Below are 22,544 nucleotides of genomic sequence, written 5' to 3' on the forward strand. Positions count from 1 at the left end.
TGAAATTCAATTGCCATTCCGTGCACCATGCGTAAATTCGCTGCAGATCCTCCTGCATTTCAGTACAATTTTCCATTGTTGCAACCTCTCGATTCGCCACAGCATCATCTGCAAAAAGCCTCAGTGAACTTCCGATGTCATCCACCAGGTCATTTATGCATATTGTGAATAGCAACGGTCCTATGACACTCCCCTGAGGCACCTGAAGTCACTCTTACTTCGGAAGACTTCTCTCCATTGAGAATGACATGCTGCGTTCTGTTATCTAGGAACTCCTCAATCCAATCACACAATTGATCTGATAGTCCGTATGCTCTTACTTTGTTCATTAAACGACTTAGGGAACTGTGTCAAACGCCTTGCGGAAGTGAAGAAACACGGCATCTACCTGTGAACCCGTGTCTAAGGCCCTCTGAGTCTCTTGGACGAATAGCGCGAGCTATGAATAATGCAACGATGGACATCATCAGTAGCCGGTCGCGGTGGTCTAGCGGTTCTAGGCGCTCAGTCCGGAACCGCGCGACTGTTACGGTCACAGGTTCGAATCCTGACTCGGGAATGGATGTGTGTGATGTCCTTAGGTTAGTTAGGTTTAAGTATTTCTAAGTTCTAGGGGACTGATGACTACAGATGTTAAGTCCCGTAGTGCTCAGAGCCATTTTAACCATTTTTTTGACATCATCAGTAATGTTGTACTATGTCTCCATTTTGCATCGAAGTCCCGTGCAGGCGACAAATGAGGAGCTGAAAGCTATCACGCTCACGCTATGGATGGCGAACATCTGTCAAGTACACTTGTGAACTTGCGATAAAGTCGTTGGTTCCCGTCACAGCTGTAGTGGAACTACACTGCAGAAGAATACGTAATTACTCTCCCCACGTACGTTCCCAGCCAGTAGTGTAGACACCATGTGTGGTATGTTGTCCACAGTGGTAATAATGACAAAGAGTCAAGTAGTGCATAGTAACGATACAATCAAGCAACCACAATTGCAATTCCACTGTATGAACACGTTGCAGAAGTGCTGCGCTGCTAACATGAGAAAACGTATTTGAGAATCCAAGTAGCGCTATTATCAGTGCTATAAAGATAACACGTTATGCAAAAGAAACCCTAAATGTCCGCATTCAGCCACCGCGTTATTGTCTGGAACCGCGAGACCTCTACGGTCGCAGGTGCGAATCCTGCCTCGGGCATGGATGTGTGTGTTGTCCTTAGGTTAGTTAGTTTTAAGTAGTTCTAAGTTCTAGGGGACTGATGACCTCAGATGTTAAGTCCCATAGTGCTCAGATCCATTTGAACCATTTGAACCACCGCGTTATTGGACAGTACATTGCGGCTCATTTGATGATGAAGTTCCCATCATCAGGTCATTATGTCGTTGTACCGTTCACGACGCTGCGCTGCTACAGCGCTGCCGTAGAGCATAGTGCCCATCAGTATTTCTCTTTATTTTTCTTCATACGAATGGGTGGTCTTTTAGGGCGGCGTGAATGCAAGGTTCGAGGTGGACCCATGTCTATACACACACACCGTTCATGCTGACAAAGAGCGCTGCACGACTGGGGGTAGTAGTGCCCATCAAGGCGTGTTTCTGTTTTTCTAAACTCAGTAACCAGCAGTGTATAGTGTTGTTACCGTCACGTCAGATTCTCTAAGTAAAAAGTTAGTTCTTGAATGCGGCAAACACTACAACCGATAAACGGGTATGTGCGATGCCTATTCATTGCCCACTGAACACTAATCATAATTATCACATTAAACTTTGTCAAATGAACTGACACAATTTCAAAGACTTTACTGATCTGGTGCACATATGATTTTATGTATATAGACCGGGGTAGTAGAGAAGCTTAGAGAAAGTAGACTGGGGCGCCAGAGAGATTTTGGATCGAGGAGCGAGGCGTGTCAGGGTAATGTGAACAGCTGTGCTAAGGTGGCTTAGAGGCCAGCAAGTGCCTAGCAAGCAGAAGACCCAGGTTCGATTCTCTGTCTTGGTACAAATTTTCAGTCGCTATACATAAATGAAGATAGTAACTGTTCTCGAAAGAACAGATACCATTGATGACCGTGCAGCTTCTGTATAATAAATTATAATTAATTGAAACCCTGAGCTACCGACGAGTGTTAATGACATACGTCGATGGGGACAGCTGAAACTGTGTGCCCCGACCGGGACTCGAACCCGGGATCTCCTGCTGTAGATTGTGGACAGCTGGGAACGTGGATCTCACGGGAAGCGTGCAAGGGATAAGTCCCAGCAGTCGTGCTACTCATCTGTGCCCTAGGTGGCTCAGATGGATAGAGCGTCTGCCATGTAAGCAGGAGATCCCGGGTTCGAGTCCCGGTCGGGGCACACATTTTCAGCTGACCCCATCAAGGTATATCAACAATACTTGTCGGCAGCTGAGGGTTTCAGTTAATTATCATTTATTCTAGAGAAGCTGCACGGTCTTCAGTGGTACCTGTTCTTTGGAGAACAGTTACTATCTTCATATATAGTTAAGTGGCTACCCGGCCACTGACCTTCGTCTGTGCGAATGCGCACCGGTTGCCCAAACTCTTACGGAATCGTCACCTTAGTTGACTCGAGTCATGAGTGGATGAGCAAATATCTATTAGGAACATTACTAATGTAGATTGTGGGTCTCACAGGAAGCGTGCAAGGGATAAGTCCCTGCAATCGAGCTATTCATCTGTGTCCTCGGTGGCTCAGAGGGATAGAGCGTCTGCAATGTAAGCAGGAGATCCCGGGTTCGAGTCCCGGTCGGGGCACACATTTTCAGCTGTCCCCATCGAGGTATGTCAACAACACTTGTCGGCAGCTGAGGGTTCAATTAATTATCAGCTATAGGTAAAACTATAGCTGTATGAGACCAGTAAAGTATATTAAGTTGCGAAACTTCATGGCAGATTAAAACTGTGTGTCGGACCGAGACACGAACTCGGGACCTTTGCCTTTCGCGGACAAGTGCTGTACCCAAGCACGGTTCACGCCGCGTCCTCACAGCCAGTATCTCGTCTCCCTAGCCACAGCCTGGAGGATGTATCCAGACGATAGCGCACACTCCGCTGCAGGGTAAAAATTTCACTCTGGCTAAGCCACGTCTCCGCAATATGCTTTCTTCCAGGAGTGCTAGTTCTGCAAGGTTCTCATGAGAGCTTCTGTGGATATTGGAAGGTATGAGACAAGATACTGGCAGTATTAAAGGTGTGACGACGGAGCGTGAGTCGTGATTGGGTAGCTCAGACGATAGAGCACTTGCCTGTTAAAGGCAAAGATCCCGAGACCTGCCAGGATCAGCGGACACTCCGCTGCAGAGTGAAAATTTCCTTCTATTAAATTGTGTCATTTCATTTCGTGCAAGTACCTGAACTTGGATTTTAGGCTGGATCCCCCACTTACATTCGATTCTGAGGTTCTATTCCAGAGCATAGAGAGCCTCGTTCATTGCTTGATTAGGGGGAGTCGACCAAACAGCGAAGTCACCAGTGTCAGTTCCGTTCGTGTGTAATGGGGAATTTGGTTCGAGGGGGGAGGCGTGGCAGGGTAATGGGTGCAGTTGTGTGAACCACTGTGCCAAGATGGTTTAGTGGCTAACGATTTCCAGCCTTGGTACAAATTTTCACTCGCCGCTTCAGTCCATATACGTAATATTAAACTTCGTCTTTCGACAAATATGATGTGTTGGTTACTTACTATGGCAAGTCTTCGACGGTCCATGTGTCAGTTTCAACATTACTCTTTCAAATGGTTCAAATGGCTCTGAGTACTACGGGACTTAAGATCTGAGATCATCAGTCTCGTAGAGCTTAGAACTACTTAAACCTAACTAACCTAAGGACATCACACACATCCATGCCCGAGGAAGGGTTCGAACCTGCGACCGTAGTAGTCACACGGTTCTGGGCTGAGGCGCCTAGAACCACTCGGCTATTACCTCTTTCCCTAAACTCTCTATTACCCCAAGAGACTGTCGTGTTCCATACCTATTCACTCTGCTACATAAAAACGGCAGCTGTTACTGGTTATCGGATCTGGGACTCATGAACCAGCAGTCATGAATTACGAGGGGCGTTCTGTAAGTAACACAATACTTTTTTTCCTTGGTAGTTTCTGTTCAAAATATGCGGAATATGTTGTGGGACATCGTGGAATACTCTGCTTCAGCCCCTGTAGTTTCGTGAAGTTCCGGTCCGTGGCGGCGCTAAATGTAACCTTCAAAATGGCTCCTGTAACGGTGATGCGTTCCAAGCAGGTATCTGTCACTGAGCATCGTAGGTATTCATAGGCCCTTGCAGAATGTCTACGGACACCTGGAAGTACACAAAAGCACGATGAGTCGCTGGGCGAGGCGTCTGTGATCATCGCAACAAGACTTCGCAAACCTGTCCGATCGCCAGCGTGCCGGCCGGCTGCACATAGGTGTGAGTCCTGTTTGCTGGAACGTGCAGACACTCTCATTCGAGGTGATTGACGGGTCACGATCACACATCTTCTGCTCAACTGGACATCTCTGTTGATAGTGCAGACACACGTGTCCACTAGATGTTGTACTCAAAGGAGGGTACCTGTTGGATTCCTCGCAGCCTAACAGAAGGCCATAGAGAGCTTCCATCTGTGGGATGCACTCGGCGGAAAGCAGTACGTGAATGATAGGGAGATTATTGATGCAGTAAGAGGATGGCATCATATGGTAATACAGACCCTCCGAGTAAGGTAGGGTAAGGCCGTCGCATTTAACGGAGATTCTGCTCGAAAATAGTGTTCTGTCGCCAAAAGAGGAGGGGGAATAGTGTGGAGTAATACTGAAAAAAAACCTTGCCTTCAGAAACAAATGTGTTGCGTCGGTTATTGAACGTCGCTCATGTAAGTACTTAACTACAAAGGCGAATAGCCATTCCACTGTGATAAAGAACTACTAGTCTGTGTCAAAGGCTTCAAAAATGCAATGACGCATTTCGAGGCGTGCAGAAAAACCGCAGAACGTTCAGATAATTAGAAGACGAAAACTTCTTTTCAGTCGTTTTGTTTGGCCAACGGTTTATGAATAAGGGTCATCAAACTGATTTATTTCCTGTGCTAAGCATTTTGACGTTTCTGGAGAGTGAAAATCTTCTATATAAAAACCATAACGGATTCCGCAAACAGATTTTGTAAAAGACAGTTCTCTGTGTTTGGACATGACATCCAGAGTGCTGTAGACACAGGCGCACAACTCCATAACGTCTTTCTCGACTTCCGGAAGGCTTCCGGTGCACTTTCACACTGTCATTTAATGAACACAATACGAGCTTACCGAGAATCTGACCAGATTTATGATTCGGCAAGGACGTCCTTGCAGATGAAAGTCAATACGTCGTTCTCAATCGGACAAAAAGCAGCAAATGTGAAGGTAATTTCACGGATACCTCAAGGGAGCATTATAGGACCATTTATCTTTACAAAGTATGTAAATGAACTGGTGCGTAACGTCGGAGGCTGTGTGAGAGTCTCTGCAGACGACGATATGTTCTATAAGAAGGTGGGAACTCCAGAAAACTGTAGCGAAATGTGTAAAGACCTGCAAAGAATTGAGTATTGGTGCATAGACTGGCACTTGATCTGAACATAAATAAGTGTAACATATTGGGCGCAAATATCCGAAGAGCTCCATTACCGTTCTATTACGGCGCTGGTGAAAAATCGCTGGAGGCAGTAGCACCCATACAATACTCTCCTTCTTCTTCTTCTTCTTCTTCTTCTTCTTGTACATTTGTCCCGTATTGGTGCATGATCAGCAACGGATTTGACATGTTTAGTTAGTTAGATGGTATCGAAGATCCGATGAGGGCGTTACTGTGGTTCTCAACAAACCCCAATGGCAGTTGCTACAAGAGAGGCTTTTTGTGTCAATGATTGGCTTATTATTGGAATTCTGAGAGCGTACATTCTAAGAAGAGTTGGGCAGTGTATTACCTCCTCTCACATACGTGTCGCGAAATGATCACAACAACAAAGGTGGACACATTGGAGCACATGTGGAAGTTTATCAAAAGTCCTTCTTCTGTCGCAGCATTTGTGGATGGTTCAGAGAGGGGGAAAATGACTGTGATAACGAAAGTACCATCTGCCACAAACCTAAGGTGGCTTGGGAAGTGCAGGTGTAGATGTAAGAACCGCCAGAGTTTTTTGTTCATGGGAATGGCCTTTGGAATGTGGCTGTGACAAGAACAGGACCTACATGCAGTGTTGGGGCCAAGCAGCCGCACGGGAGACTTCATCCTTCGTTTTGAAAACATGGGTCACACGCGTACTAGGACACACATGCCAAATTCGCTTGACGATACTCGTAGGGTAACTGTCGCTGGCCTGGAACAAGTATGTATTTCAGACGTTACGGTTCACTTCCGCTTAGTTTGTTACTGAAGCTTTTCGTTCGTTTTGCGACCAATGAGCTTCGTTTAGACGAAGCAGCTCCATGATACCTTGATTATGTGATCAATTTATGTGTGATTTAATTAGTCCTATGTCATCCTGACTCCTTATTTATGCGGTGCAGAAAAGTAGTGACACCTTCACAAATATCAGACTGCGCCAAAAATGATGCATATCTTTTCGGTTCCTTTCAGAACTCAGCAAGCAGTGTAGTTACTATCATTGAATAAAAGGGTCATTTCTGTTGGCCTCATTACGTACTTCTTTCAGTTACCTTCTTTAGTATTGTGTAGCACTTCTTTCTATGTATGATCCATCGAGTTATGTTAGCTGGCAGTGAAACATTGTGGGAAAGTTACTTTGGTCCTTAGGTTTTATACAGCAGTCTATCTTCCGAGCCTGTTTTATATTTCCAGCCCTGTGTCTTGCATGCAGACTTTATTTCCCCATTCTACACCCAAACAAGGCGATGCAGTTGTTGACGAACTGGACTCACATTCCAAAAAACAAAAGTTAAAATTCCCATCCAGTCACTGGTTTTCAGTTACTTTTTCGCATTATTGCAAATGATTTCGAGAAGAGAAATCGAATGAGACGGTGCACTCGTCTCATTTTCGTAAGGTCTTGGGCTCAAGTTCCTGTCTCATCATGTGGACTTGAATCTCAACCTGTATCATGAATTGTTGTTGTTGTGGTCTTCAGTCCTCAGACTGGTTTGATGCAGCTCTTCATGCTACTCTATCCCGTGCGAGCTTCGTCATCTACCAGTACATACTGCAACCTTCATCCTTCTGAATCTGTTTAGTATATTCACCTCTTGGTCTTCCTCTACGATTTGTACCGTCCACGCTGCCCTCCAATACTAAATTGGTGATCCCTTGATGCCTCAGAATATGCCTCACCAACCCATCTCATCTTCTAGTCAAGTTGTGCCACACATTTCTCTCCAATTCTATTCAATACCTCCTCATTAGATATGTGTTCTACCCATATAATCTTCAGCATTCTTCTGTAGCACCACATTTCGAAAGCTTATATTCTCTTCTTGTCTAAACTATTTATCGTCCATATTTCACTTCCATACATGGCTACACTCCATACAAATACTTTCAGAAACGACTTCCTGACTCTTAAATCTATACTCGATGGTAACAAAATTCTCTTCTTCAGAAACGCTTTCCTTGCCATCGCTAGTCTACATTTTATATCTTCTCTACTTCTCTACTCAGTTATTTTGCTTCCCAAATAGCAAAACTCCTTTACTACTTTAAGTGTCTCATTTCCTAATCTAATTCCCTCAGCGTCACCCGACTTAATTCGACTACATTCCATTATCCTCGTTTTGGTTTTGTTGTTGTTCATCTTATATCCTCCTTTCAACATACTGTCCATTCCGTTCAGCTGCTCTTCCAGGTCCTTTGTTGTCTCTGACAGAATTAGAATGTCATCGGTGAACCTCAAAGTTTTTATTTCTTCTCCATGGATTTTAATTCCTACTCCGAATTTTTCTTTTATTTCCTTTACTGCTTGCTCAATATACAGTTTGAATAACATCAGGGATAGGATACAACCCTGTCTCACTCCCTTCCCAACCACTGCTTCCCTTTCATGCCCCTCGACTATTATAACTACCACCTGGTTTCTGTACAAATTGTAAATAGTCCTTCGCTCCCTGTATTTTACCCCTGCCACCTGCAGAATTTGAAAGAGAGTATTCCAGTCAAAAGATTTCTCTAAGTTTACAAATACTAGAAGCGTAGGTTTGCCTTTCCTTAATCTATTTTATAAGTCGTAGGGTCAGTATTGCCTCACGTGTTCCAACATTTCTACGGAATTAACTTCAGGTACATGCCAGGATGGTTCCCTCAGAAAGTCCGCAGCCATTTTGTGACTCCATCCTACTGAGTTTATACTCGTCTTTCGAAATCTTGATAGGACATTTAAAAGTAACCTTGCTTATAGTATGGTAATGCCAATCCGAGTGAAATAAGGTAGCTTTTTGTTTCGAAAGATCCCATTTTAGATCTGAAAATGTCTGTTGTAAAGCAGTTCCAGTTTTATTTTGCCAGCCCTTTGTCTTTCATGCAGACTGTGTAACCCCCCCATCATTCTACACCCGAACAAGGAGATGCAGTTGTTGACGAATTGGACCCACATTCCAAAAAACAAAAGTTAAAATTCCCATCCACTTATTGGTTTTCGATACTTTTTGTCATTAATGCAGATGATTTCGAGAAGAGAAATCGAATGAGACGGTTCCCTCGTCTCATTCTCGTAAGGTCCTGGGTTCAAGTCCCTCTCTCACCGTGTGGACTTGGATCTCAATCTGTATCATGAATTAACTTCAGGTAAATGCCAGGATGGTTTCCTCAGAAAGACCGCAGCCATTATGTGACTCCAGCCTACTGAGTTTACACTCGTCTTTAGAAATCTCGATAGGACATTAAACAGTAACCTTGCTTACAGGATGGTAATGCCAATACGAATGAAATATGGTAGCTTTTTGTTTCGGAAGATCCCTTTTTAGAACAGAAAATATGCTTCAAAGAATGTGCGTTCTCCACATTCCCGTAGTGTTATGTAAATTTGAATGCACGAATGGCAATCTTATTCATACTTAAATACTGATGACATAGATGGTGCAAGCTATTTCTATTCAGTGGTGTAGATTTTGTGAAGCTTTTCTGATTTGACTGGAAATGTACATTCATTTCAATAAAGAAAAGTGTGTAGAAAGCTTTATTTCATCATCCTTATTTCTGTTTCACAAATATTGCAAAACATTCCTTCCACCGGAAGCAGATTCTTTGCGTTAGGACTACAGGCATTTTCATATCGCTTTCTTCTTAATGATCCGAATCAGAAATAAAACGAAAATATTTAATTTGACCGCTGTTTGACCTTAAGACAGACAGATTCTTACGACCGCACAGTCTCTTCCTATTTGACTACGTTTCAGCCTACTAAGGGACGGTATTTGAAAAAAAAACTGAATAACTATAGATATCCGTAAATAAATACGTTTTATTTTGTAAGGTCGTTTCCATAGACACGACCCATTTCACGACTTCAGGCTCTGATGAACGTCCTGATGCTGTGGAAAATTTTCGTAAGTCAAAATCAGACATATCATAGGAAATAATTACGGAGAATACTGAGACTGAGATACTGAGTTAGATACTGAGCACTGTCACTGAATGATTACTTTCACAGATTTGTTACTTTCATTGTTTTACAGAACATACTAGTGGGAAAACACCGGTACTCAGAAACTGCTATACGACTGAAATTTTTGTACTACCTCGGAGCCTGAGAGGCAATGCTAATGGAAACTGTTAGTGGAATCTTAATATTAATACTGCCTGTAGTGGCACAGTAATTGAAAACCGCATGGTTCACGACTTAATTTATTGAGTAACAGCAATCTAAATCTGTACATGAATTGTCTATTTGTCATTCGTCATGATGAATCAACAGTTAGTGTCTTGCACGGTACCTTATTAGGTAAAATGTAATCCTTCTGCACGCCTCATGTGAATTTGAGATGAAGTGGCTGAAAACTAGCAACAGAACTAAACGTATCATTAAGTGACTGGTTGCAGCCAATTTGTAACTGTAATTAACTTTAGTTTGCGAGTATCACCTGGGACAGTTAATAAATCGAGTGTGGACAGCACAGATAAATGTTCCTGCGGAATAATTCTGCACCCATTAGCAGCTAGGGTAGCCCACACGAGGTAGTACTATTATACGAATAGATCAGATACGAACGGATGGACCTGACATTGAAGGCATTATTTGAAAAGACACAGTGATTTGCACGCGTGATCCCGTCTTAGCGATCGTCATCAATAAATGCACAATATTACAAAAAAGATATGACGGTTTCACAGAACACTAGCACTTTAATTAGTCACTGTCATCCTGCCTATAAAAGGAAATCTGTGTGTTCAGTTATATTTGAACACTCATAGAAGAGTTGCCGTTGCAAAAATAGAATGGACATAGGTAATGGATATGGGTTGTAACTACAAAGGCACAAAGCATTGGGCGATTCAGCAACAGATTCCGCACCACCCCTTGGTCTATCATCTCAGCTCTCAAGAAAAAAGAAAACATAACAACTAACAGTTTAAGAGCAGGTCACATGAATGCTAATAAAACTAGACAGTTGTTAAAATTAAGAGCCTCTACAGGCTGTGACTTCTGTCTCACTTGCGACGACGTTATACATATATTAACAAAATAAGATAAATACAGTCATCCAAGTACATAACACACTACAATATTTTGAAAATTACTGATTATTTCTCTCTCAGAGCAGCTCTTAGATCCATGGATTGGTCCGTTGTCAAATGTATTTGCCACTTCACCCACCTTTATAAGAGGGAACCTCAGAATTTGAGGCGCTTCTCTTGTATTTCATTGTATATGTTTATGGGTATAGTTGGATTTAGTATTAAAGGTCTGTTATGCTTAATGTAATTCTGCAATCAGATCAGTGTACTTTGCAGATCAATTTCTCGCCCATTAGGATTTATATTTTGTAACGAAGTCAGCCAGAAGTCCTGTTTTTATAATTTTGTGACATTATTGTATCCGGTGAAATGGGCTTTGCCTAAAACCAATATACTAAAATTAAAAAAAGAAGAGTAGCCATTCAAATTAATACTGACATTCGGTCTTTGAAGATATATGTTCAAATACGGTGATAAAAAGAAACGACCATAAATTTTTAAAGTGCAGAGGAAACAGAATTCTTGTTTCATGGTTTAAGAAAGAGTTAAAGAAAACACCTACGAAACTTAATATCAGTTTATGTACTAATAAGGAGATATGCTCTGAGTTTAGCAGCTTCCAACAGCAGTCCACGACGAAAGATTTCCAAATAATCTCAGAAAATACTGATTTATGTAAAATTGCTGAAGGGATGGGAAGCTGAATAAAAGAGATTAGAGCTCATAGACAGACTCTATCACCCTCGCTGCGTTTACATATGGAACCACGAAAGCAGATACTAAGAGGAACACTCAGAGCCACTCCACCATTTACTCAACAATGTCTTTGGGACTGCATTAGAAGATGTAGAACAATAGTGACAGTTTACTGTCCTGTCAAAACTTGTAAGTCAACATTTGAAACACCAAAGAGCATTATGACATCTATCGTGTCTTCACAATACTATGGACCTGAACATTTTCAAAAATCAGATAAAATCGTTAAAATGGGATGATGTATCTGAACGAAGGAAAGGCGTTAATTAGGCAACTATACGTTGTGAAGTTTGGTAGTTCTTCAAATCAGCGGTTTACGAGCCAGACAAGAAATGAATTTATTGGATTATTGAGTGACAGAGAAGTGTATAATGCATTTCACTTACTGTGAGGAAAAGGGAAACCTTGGAGAGGATAAATCACATTATCACGCACAATGGTAACGTTATTATAGTAACATGACCACACAGGGCAGTCACCATCTACGATGTTATATTTTACAGTGTACCACTGGAACAAGTATTATAGAATAATATATATGGAATCACATATCTAGTAAATACTGAAATGTATAGTAAAGACTGCAATGTGACTGCGGTGTCCACCCACGCTAATAATAATTGTGAATAGAAGAAGAGACGCATTGTCAAAACGCTATCTAGCAGGAACTTCGATAATTGTTCAATTGCTGCACTACTTCCGAAGGAAGCGGGGCAGTGGTGAAGACGCTAAGATGCTCTCGAAGACCAATGTTAGATTCCGACCCCACCCCACCTCATTTACGTTTCCCATGGTTTCTCTAAATCGCTTAAGGCAGTGTTGGAAGAGTTCCTTTGATAAGGCCAGCGATTTCCTTACCCATTCAACCTCATCCAAGGCTGATCTCCGTCTCTAATAACACCATCGTCGACGGGATGTTTAAGCCTAAACTCAATTCATTAACTTCACTATTCTGGAGAAATGGAACTCAAAGATATTTTTAACGTTTATTTTATTACGCTTTTAACTGGAGGGGTGCATTTGTTTGAGTGGCTTTTGTATAAGAGTGAGAAAAGTACATCTTGAGTAAGAGGAATGTGTAGGAGGCGTATATGTGGTTTTGTCTGGACTTTGTGCTCACTCCTGTGTTGAATGAGGCAACGGCGTATCTCAGAGACTCAGAGCCGTGTTTTGAGATTACAGCGTGTTAGGTTTTGTATATGTACAGACGTGACACAATTTATTCCGATAAACAATTTTTCCTCTGATCCGCACGAAAATTTCAAGAAGTCCTACATCTACATCTACATACATACTCCGCAATCCACCATACGGTGCGTGGCGGGAGGTACCTCGTACCACAACTAGCATTTTGTCTCCCTGTTCCACTCCCAAACAGAACGAGGGAAAAATGACTGCCTATATGCCTCAGTACGAGCCCTAATCTCTCTTATCTTTCTGGTCTTTCCCCGAAATGTAAGTTGGCAGCAGTAAAATTGTACTGCAGTCAGCGTCAAATGCTGGTTCTCTAAACTTCCTCAGTAGCGATTCACGAAAAGATCGCTTCCTTTCCTCCAGAGACCCCAACCCGAGTTCCTGAAGCATTTCCGTAACGCGTGACGATCAAACCTACCAGTAACAAATCTAGCAGCCCGCCTCTGAATTGCTTCTATGCCCTCCCTCAATCCGACCTGATAGGGATCCCAAACGCTCGAGAAGTACTCAAGAATAGATCGTATTAGCGTTTTATAAGCGGTCTCCTTTACAGATGAACCACATCTTCCCAAAATTCTACCAATGAACCGAAGACGACTATCCGCCTTCCCCACAAGTGCCATTACATGTTTGTCCCACTTCATATCGCTCTGCAATGTTAAGCCCAAATATTTAATCGACGCGACTGTGTCAAGCGCTACACCACTAATGAAGTATTCAAACATTACAGGGTTTTTTCCTTATTCATCTGCATTAATTTACATTTATCTATATTTAGAGTTAGCTGCCATTCTTTACACCAATCATAAATCCTGTCCAAGTCATCTTGTATCCTCCTTCAGTCACTCAACGACGACACCTTCCCGTACTGGGTTCTATTACTCAAAAAGTCCTCCTTGGTAGGAGGCTCCCATGAAGATACAGTTCATTCTAAGAGGTATACCCGAACTACACCGACAAAATTTCGATATAAAGATTCCGTGATCTCTAGCTGGTAGTAACAGAGTACTAATGTAATTGTGATTTATTCGCCTAGTTCAGTTTCTGTGAAAATACCTTCGCAGGGGTGAGAAAGTCTGTAGTATTGTATTACACAAAACAATACAAAACACCTATGTAGAGACGCAAAAGTATCGTGATATGGTTGCCATCGCTGTGAGAACAGCTCACCATACCGCCATTGTACCGTTCTTCTGATGCGTTCCGGATTCATGAATGAGACTCACATCGGCTAATCCTTCTTCCATACTACTGTGTATAACGCTGCCGAAAGAAAAACAAACCCAAGTCAGAACCGAGCACTGTTGAATGCAAGCTTGAGGGCGATGTGTACAGCGGGCATTACTGTTGTCAACACAAGTACCATGACTAAATGGAACATGTTTGTTTCCAAAAAAAGGCACACAGCACGTAGCGTCTACATGTGCACTGTTGTGTAGATACTTGGCCTCCTGTGGCAGTGATCGGAAACACACTGTAACTTTAGAGTAAACAAGTACAGTGGTGATTAATGAAAACGCATGGCACTGGGAATAATTCAAGACAGTTATGTGATGATTTAGGAAAACGCGTGGCGCTCGGAATAATTTCAAGACAGTTGTGCATACGCTATCATGTGTTTCAGTGTTTACTCGCGAAAGACCACGATAAGCCAATAGAAGCGCTCTCACTGCCAGGTATAATAATTTCGTAATCGACTAATATTTTCAGTGCAGTAAAGATACAAAGATAAAAGGAGAAAAGTTATCAAGTGAAATGGAATTGCTTTGTAACGAGCAACTGGAGACTACAGGCGCCTTATACCAGTATCTCTGAACAACCTAAATTTTATTCGTTGGTTGGGGGGGGGGGGGGGGTCGGCTTCATCCGGTTCAAAGTACATGGTTGGACGCCCTGATAAAATGGTATTCGTTTGTGATCTAAAACGTCTGTGTTGCAACCTTGAAAATGTTAATTATTCTAATAGGTTGTGACCCTTTTAGTAGCTCGTTGCAACCGTGATCCTCTGAGCTTGGTAGATAATATATGATGCCCGATTGCAACCACGGATTATCTGACATAATACGAGGGATCTATTAGCAACAGACGCCCGCAACACTTTACCAAGAACGCTGTTAATAATCTTTCGACACTACTTGGTGGGATCTTCAATAACTCTGTATTTGAGCAATTTGCTTATTAGTACATTGTTTCGGGGATAGCAAATGGTCCACGAAGATGGATTAATTAATTGTTGTTTAGCAATGACATCTATCAAGTTACAAAATAAAATCACAAGTACCATCAGGAAACAGCAACTACAGTATCACATTAACCTGTATAGAATGGAGAACAACAGGATCATTAAGAAAACTGTAACCTCAGCCTTATCGCAGAAAAACCACAAGTCGATAACAAAAGTTAATGAAGTTCTAAAAGAAATTGGTATCCATGAAAAAAATGATTCAATGTGAGCGAAATTTAGATCTTTAACTCACAAACACAAATTTGCTGAGAAGTCTGCCAAGGGAAATTCAGGATGGACAGAAGACCACAGAAAGGAAAATAATGAATGGATGCAGAGAGACAGGAAGAAAAGAAGCGAGAATGTGCTAAATAAGTTCAGACTTACTGCTTAGTGGAGAACAACGAGTAAAAAGGATGTCAAGGGCGGAAAAAAAAGCATAAAGCAGCTCTTACCGGTATCTGGACGAGCGTTCCGTTGTTCACGACTGGGTAGGAGTACAGGGGCACAACAGGCACTGATCCGTTTTTGATGAAGATGGGCCCCTGTATAGGGGTTACGGCTGGGAGCGCCGTGCGCCTGTAGTTGGACGGCAGCTCCGGCGGTACATCGTCGTCCTCGTAGCTGTAATCGTCAAAGTCGTCGTCATAATCGAGCACCGCGTGCAGAGTGGTCTTGGCCGTCTGCTGACTGGCCAAGTCCGTCGGCTGCTCGATCCGAGTGTACCCTGACGGTCTGGGGGGCAGGTCGCTGCCACCACTCCTGCTGCCGTCACCGTAGAAACGCTGTTGCTGTTGCTGCTGTTGTTGCGCTGCCGCCGCCGGCACGGGCGGCGGAGGACGCGGGATTCCTTGTCGCGGCCCGGGCTGTGAGCGTCGCGACGGCGCCGGAGGCGGCGGGGGAGACGCGAACGGCGGCCCCTGGGGGCCGTAGAGGAGCGTGTTGACAGCCGACGCCGTATTGAGGCCACCGATGGCAGAGGCAGACGCAGCGGCGGCGAAGAACGGCGACGGCGTGGCCGGCGCGTGAGCGAAAGGAGCGCTAAAATTGAGCAGCGCCATTGGTTAATCCGACCTGTACTAGGCGAGGGCTGACACGAGTGCGAAGCACGGCTGAGAAACCGGTCTTGCTGAACAAACTGGTGCTCGGCAACTGGCTACTGCGTACGTGCAAGTGTTCGGAGACTTCAACGCACGGTAGAGCGACGAACTGTCCACGGCCTAGCTGGTAACTTCGATGAGCGAGTAAGCAAGTAGTCGCGTGTGAGTACTGTATCTGAGCCGGAAGAAAAAGAAGAGCCACTATTGCTACTGGTAAGCAGAGGCGACTGTTCTAGGAGCGTGCGGAGGAACACGGTAAGGTGAGGAGGCCGCGGCGTTCGCGCCTTAGAAGTGCGTGTCAGAAGCCAAGGCGAGACCCCATATCGCGGACGAGCTGAAGGAGCTGAGCGGCGATCGCTGGCGCGGCCGGGCTGGTACTGATCTGTGCGCGCAGACTCGCCGTCGGGTAGGGGCAGGCGCTGGCCACCAACAGCTGACGCCCCTCCACGCGCCGCGCGCCGCCACGGCGCACGCCCACGCCGTTCTCTCGCGCTTGTCTTGTCAACTCGGCCTCCAGGAAACAGCGGCAGCCGCGCCGCTGTTCTTCCGACGAGACTGCTTAGCGGCGCGCGGGCCGGCAATTACGTCGCCATGGGACGCAGTTACGCCTCTCCAGCGCTTCGAACGTTAGTTAATTCTGCCTTCGGTGCTCTGTTCTGTAAGTTAGAATAAGAGTAAAGACACGATAAAACACACGAAGAGACGCAATTCGTCGTATACACATCACATATCAACAGTAATCCTGTATACAGACACGATGTACCATGTATAACCTAGTGTGGCCGGTTACTGTACCAGGCGCTACGGTAAACCTGCAACACACTAACTTCAGAATTAAGCAGCTGATACGTCAACATCCCTTAGTAAGTAACCTTGGTAGACGCTCCACAGTGACATCGGGCTCGGAGTCATTTTCCGAGACCTCTTCCCTAGGCATTGCAGGTGAAGGGACCTACAGCATACAATGTATACTGTCCTATTTTATCGCTCTTCTTAAATCAATTTTTTTCCTTTATAATTTCCCACTCCCAATATGGAAACTGGAAATTTATGGTAAGTTCCTGCGGGATCAAACTGCTGAGGTCATCGTTCCCTAGGCTTACATACTACTTAAGTTATCTTAAAGTAACTTACGCTAGGGACAATACACACACCCATGCCCAAGGGTTGACTCGAACCTCCGACGGGGGGAGCCGTGCGAACCGTGGAAGGCGCCCTAGACCGTGCGACTATCCCACGCGGCTATTCCCAATGTGATGTATAGTAGTTTTATAACTATAATACAGCTGCTGTTTACATAAAGAAAGAGGTCAAAAGATTTTCACGCGGACGCATCGCCACGTGGTACTGAATGGGCAACGGAACCAGCGGCCTCAACTTCGCAGCATGGAAGATGCGCTGTTGGGGCCGTTGGTCCCAGCTCTGTCGAATGAGTGGAGCGCTACAGTCGCACGTAACTTGTTAGATGGTGGGTCCTCGCAGTCCAAATGCAGGATGTCTAAAATATTTACACCGAGGTCGTCGTATGGTATTCAGCTTGATCGTCGTCCAAGAGATTTTCAGATATAGCCCCTTAGGTCAGAGGTCGATTTTTACTGCGGAGCTGTTAGCCTTTTAACAACCCACCTAGTACATCCAGTCACAGGGAATCTCTCATTATGTTGTATTCTCTGATTCACTCAGTGCCCTCCAGTGCCTCTGTGTCCTAACGTATCGTCAAACCATCCTCCAGATCTAAACAGGGAGAGAAGGCAGCCATCCTTTCCAGTCTCCATAGTGAAACGAATAGATGGATTGAACTTACATGTTCTAGAAAGCTAGTTAAATTCTCAATTCGATGAGGCCAAACAACAAAATTAACTTCTACACATCCCTGTAGCGAACCAGTTTCACAACAGTGGACAGCTTTTAATGGTCAATTCCTTGGCGTTCTCAGCTAGTCGTGAGGCTCCAAGTGTGTGCAGGTCACGGCACCAGTAACGAGTGCCCACTGCAGTTGACTGTTCACATTTACAGTCTCAGGACTGGCTGAAAGCGCCAAGGACGTGAGCATTAATAGCTGTGCACTGTAATGGACACCAAGTGCCGCAGGGATATCTAAAAAAGTACGCAGGTTTCACTGCCATCGACTGCTCTACACCTTTCTCTAAATCTCCCATAAACGGATTAAGTGACAGGGGGATCCCAACTTCATCTGTCTATTCACAGAACAGGTCCTTGAAAAAAATTAAGTAGAAGCCAAAACATGTATAAGGAGCGATAAAAAGGTTCCGGTTCGAAGGCTGTATAGTCCAGAATCGCCGTGTGCATTAAGGCAAACATTTCACCTACGCACCAGGCCGAAGGCACCCTTTTGGTAACATACGGTGTCCTGTTGAGTTCCCGTAATTTGCGTTACGGCTTTAGCGGTATGGCAACGTGCGTTATCACGAAGCAGCATCCGGCCGCGGTGGTCTAGCGGTTCTAGGCGCTCAGTCCGGAACCGCGCGATTGCTACAGTCGCAGGTTCGAATCCTGCCTCGGGCATGCATGTGTGTGATGTCCTTAGGTTAGTTAGGTTTAAGTAGTTCTAAGTTCTAGGGGACTGATGACCACAGATATTAAGTCCAATAGTGCTCAGAGCCATTTTTGAACGAAGCAGCAGCATCTCTCGTGGTGAGGTTGTTTACTACGGACATGCTGCCCGATACACATTCTTCCCTGCCGGCCGGAGTGACCGAGCGGTTCTAGGCTTCAATTTGGAAGCGCGCGACCGCTACTGTCGCAGGTTCGAATCCTGCCTCAGGCATGGATGTGTGTGATGTCCTTAGGTTAGCTAGTTTTAAGTACCTCGAAATTCTAGGGGACTGATGACCTCATATGTTAAGTGCCATAGTGATCAGAGCCATTTGAACCATTTTTGTTAAGTCCCATAGTGCTCAGAGCCATTTGAACTATTTGAACATTCTTCATTCTTCGATGGATGTCTATCGGTCCTTGTGCTAGGGCGCCCAAAAAACGAATAGCAGCACGTTGGTCCTGGTTGAACGCATTCGGTGATAATGTCACCAAATTTCACGATTTCCGCATTTACCACCCGCACGCCGGAAACACGCAGATGTCACACTAATCCCTGTCGTACATATCGGTGCTTATGTACCCGCATCGGAGTCGCTCTATATTGGATATAGGCTGCAGCAATGACTTCAAACGGAAACATTTTGATCATCCCTTTAGAACTTAGTTAATTCAACATGAAACCTAACTCCAACCAAACGCATCGAATTAAAAATATGAACGCAGGTAAAGATAGATCGTATCGAAAATTACTGTAATATCGGTCAATCAAACACAATCTCATTCTACACTAAAGAGCAAAAGGAATTGGTAAACTTGCCTAATATCATGTAAGACTCCCGCGAGCACGCAGAAGTGCCGCAACAAGACGTGCCATGGGCTCAGACTAATGACTGAAGTAGTGCTGGAGATAATTGACACCATGAATCGTACAGGGCTGTCCACAAATCCTTAAGAGTACGAGGGGGTGGAGATCTCTTCTGAACAGCAAGTTGCAAGGCATCCCAGATACGCTCAATAATGTTTATGTCTGGGGAGTTTAGTAGCCACCGGAAGTGTTCAAACCCAGAAGAATGTTCCTGGAGCCACTCTGTAGCAATTCTGGACGTGTGGGATGTCGCAGTGTCCTGCTGGAATTGCCCAAGTCCGTCGAAATGCACAATGGACTTGAATGGATGCAGGCAATCGGACAGGATGCTTATGTACGTGTCACGTGTCAGAGTCGTATCTAGACGTATCAGGGGTCCTATATCACTCCAACTGCACACGACCCACACCATTACAGAGCCTACACTAGCTTGAACAGTCCTCTGCTGACATGCAGGTTCCATGGATTCATGACGTTGCCTCCACACCCGTACACGTCTATCCGCTCGATACAATTTGAAACGAGGCTAGTCCGACCAGGCAACATGTTTCCAGTCATGAACAATCCAAAGTCTGTTGACGGACCCATGCGAGGCATAAGGCTTTGTGCCATGCAGTCATCAGGGGTACACGAGTGGGCCTTCTCCCCCGAAAGCCCATATCGATGATGTTTCGTTGAATGGTTCGCACACTGACACTTGTTGACGGCACAACATTGAAATCTGCAGAAATTTACGTAAGGTTTGCACTTTTGTTACGTTGAAAGATTCTCTTCAGTCGCCGTTGGTCTCGTTCTTTCGGGATCTTTTTCCGGCTGCAGCGATGTCGGAGATTTGATGTTGTACCGGATTGCTGATATTCACAGTACACTCGTGAAATGGTCGTAGGGGAAAATCCCCACTTCATCGCTACCTCGGAGATGCTGTGTCCCATTGCTCATGCGTCAATTACAACTCCACGTTCAAACTCACTTAAATCTTGATAGCTTGCCAGTAATAACCGATTTAACAGCTGCGCCAGACGCATTTGTCTTATAAGGCCTTGCCTACTGAAACGCTGTATTCTGCCAGTTTACATATCTCTGTATTTGAATACGCATACCTATACCAGTCCCTTTGGCACTTCAGTGTATTTGGGCCTTGAAAATGAGGGCGTGTTCACCTGTCGACATATCGGTGATTGTCGTAGGGGTCTCCTATCTACGTTCCCGTAAGTTCTCCGGGTACTTTGAATCCGCTGTTACAGTAACATAAAATGTGCCAATTGAGCAGCGATTAAGATGTTTTGAAGACGAGAGACTGAGACGTCTCTGATATTCGTGAATAAAAACAGTCTTAAATGATCCCCAGAAGGCTTTTCTCCTGACACTATTGACATTTAAAAATTTGCGTCGTTCTGATTATTTTGCAACTGCCGCTGTTTGTGTTGTTGGATATGCAGTGCGCAGCGCTGAGTCATATACGTTGCGCAACATTCCGCGCCAACGTAACTGCACTGGCAACGATTTCACACAGATGCATAAATAGCTGTACAGCCGGAACCGTGCCCATTGCTCCGTCGACTCCATTCATCGCATCCGTCGTTCTCGTCAGGAGTCAAACGAGTTGCCCAGGTACTACGCTCCAGCTCTCGTTGATGCTGCCGCATTTCAAAGTCCTTCGCTTCTTTGTGCCTTGTCCGTATTCAGAGGCCGTCGCATTCTGTCGTGACCCATACCGTCCTTTTGTCTCGGCTACTTCTCGGTAAAGCTGCACCACAACTCTCGGCGGTATATCGCCTCAACTGCACTTTCGGCAAGTGGATGACGGATTTCCGCGTTGCTGCTGCCGTCACGCCCTTCTGTTACCTGCAATTGCAGTCATTCCCCCCCCCCCCCAAAAAAAAACTTTCGGTAATCAATGGAGCATGTTATAGCGGCGACAGGGTCCATTTACAGATGGAAATCTAGTTCTGTGAACTGATCGGCCACACGTGAGTGCGAGGAGGGGAAATGTTTGTTCCGGTAACTTTCAGCATGAGTTCCCACTGTATAGATCGGTTAGGTAATAGCTGTCGTTCTCTTTCGCCGCTACTTTGAGGGGCCCTCCTTTAACGGTACAGGACAGCCAACAAGGTGGTTTTGTTTACTTTATTGTGAAGAAGTAACGGAGGACTTATAACGTTGCCGGTAGCTGTTCAATCTCTTTAACGGGTTCCATATCTAATGTGCCCTATTAAACGTATCGTCACAGTAGGTGTCATACCTAAAGTTCCAGGTATCCACCAAGGCTACAGACGTCTATATATTCTTTAAGCCACTGTACGTCAATTGCACTAATTTACTTGTTCTCCACGAGTCGATAGGAGGAACAGTAGCACAATACGGCACGTATCTTTCGGCGTGATATTCCGACACTGCCCCATTGTACTGTTCTTGCCACTTACTAACCGGTGTCTTTTGTATCGCACCTCGCGGAGTGACCGCGCAGTTTGAGGCGTCATGTCGCGGATTGCGCGGCGCCTCCCGCCGGAGGTTCGAGTCCTCCCTCGGGCATGTGTGTGTGTGTGTGTGTGTGTGTGTGTGTGTGTGTTGTTCTTAGCATAAGTTGGTTTAAGTAGTGTGTAAGTCTAGGGACCGATGACCTCAGCAGTTTGGTCCCTTAGAAATCACACACGTTTGAACATAGTTTGTATCGTCCCACAACTGTTGTTTCAAATGAGGTACGTGAATGTCTTCGGCTGATAAATGGGTATACTACCGCACTTTTATATGAAATACGTGAATGTCCTTGGCTGATAAGTAGCTACGCTACTTCCGGAATGTATAAAACTTTCTGTCGACAACAATTTTATTCTGCATAGTTTCCTGTGCTGACTGTAGTTCGGTATTAACCATAACTCACAAAACAGACAGAATCATAATCATTGCACTGCTAAACGACGTATGACATTCGTCGCCTGACTTTATTACAGACCGACCCGTCGAAAGTTGAAAATTTCGGTTACACTGCATCCGATTGCTAGCTAAGTAACCCTCCCCCCCCCCCCCCCTCCCCCGACTGTACTGCGCTCGCTGCCCGTGGAGAGGACAGCTCAGATGAGTCTAAGGTCAGTAACATTACGATTTTGAATTGCTCTTCTTACATACTCATACACTTACGTTGGTGTCTGACCTACAAAGCGATCCCGACTTACTAACGGAAATTTTATT

At 44.7% G+C, this 22,544-nt stretch overlaps 1 protein-coding gene and 1 non-coding gene across 2 annotated transcripts in view; one reads left to right on the forward strand and one right to left on the reverse strand.

The window, feature by feature from the left end:
* The window catches only part of LOC126336573 (protein spaetzle 3), a 783,287-nt gene extending 766,966 nt beyond the window's left edge, over window positions 1-16,321 (reverse strand). Inside the window, exon 1 of the mRNA XM_050000426.1 lies at window positions 15,287-16,321. Within this exon, the coding sequence (XP_049856383.1) occupies window positions 15,287-15,892 (606 nt within the window). The 5' untranslated portion in view covers window positions 15,893-16,321. The remainder of the gene's footprint in view (window positions 1-15,286) is intronic.
* Window positions 2,283-2,357, forward strand: Trnat-ugu (transfer RNA threonine (anticodon UGU)). The gene has a single exon. It is a non-coding gene; the product is annotated as a tRNA-Thr (tRNA).
* Window positions 16,322-22,544: the final 6,223 nt, after the last annotated feature.

This window comes from Schistocerca gregaria, chromosome 2 (assembly GCF_023897955.1).
Source record: "Schistocerca gregaria isolate iqSchGreg1 chromosome 2, iqSchGreg1.2, whole genome shotgun sequence".
NCBI lineage: Eukaryota > Metazoa > Arthropoda > Insecta > Orthoptera > Acrididae > Schistocerca > Schistocerca gregaria.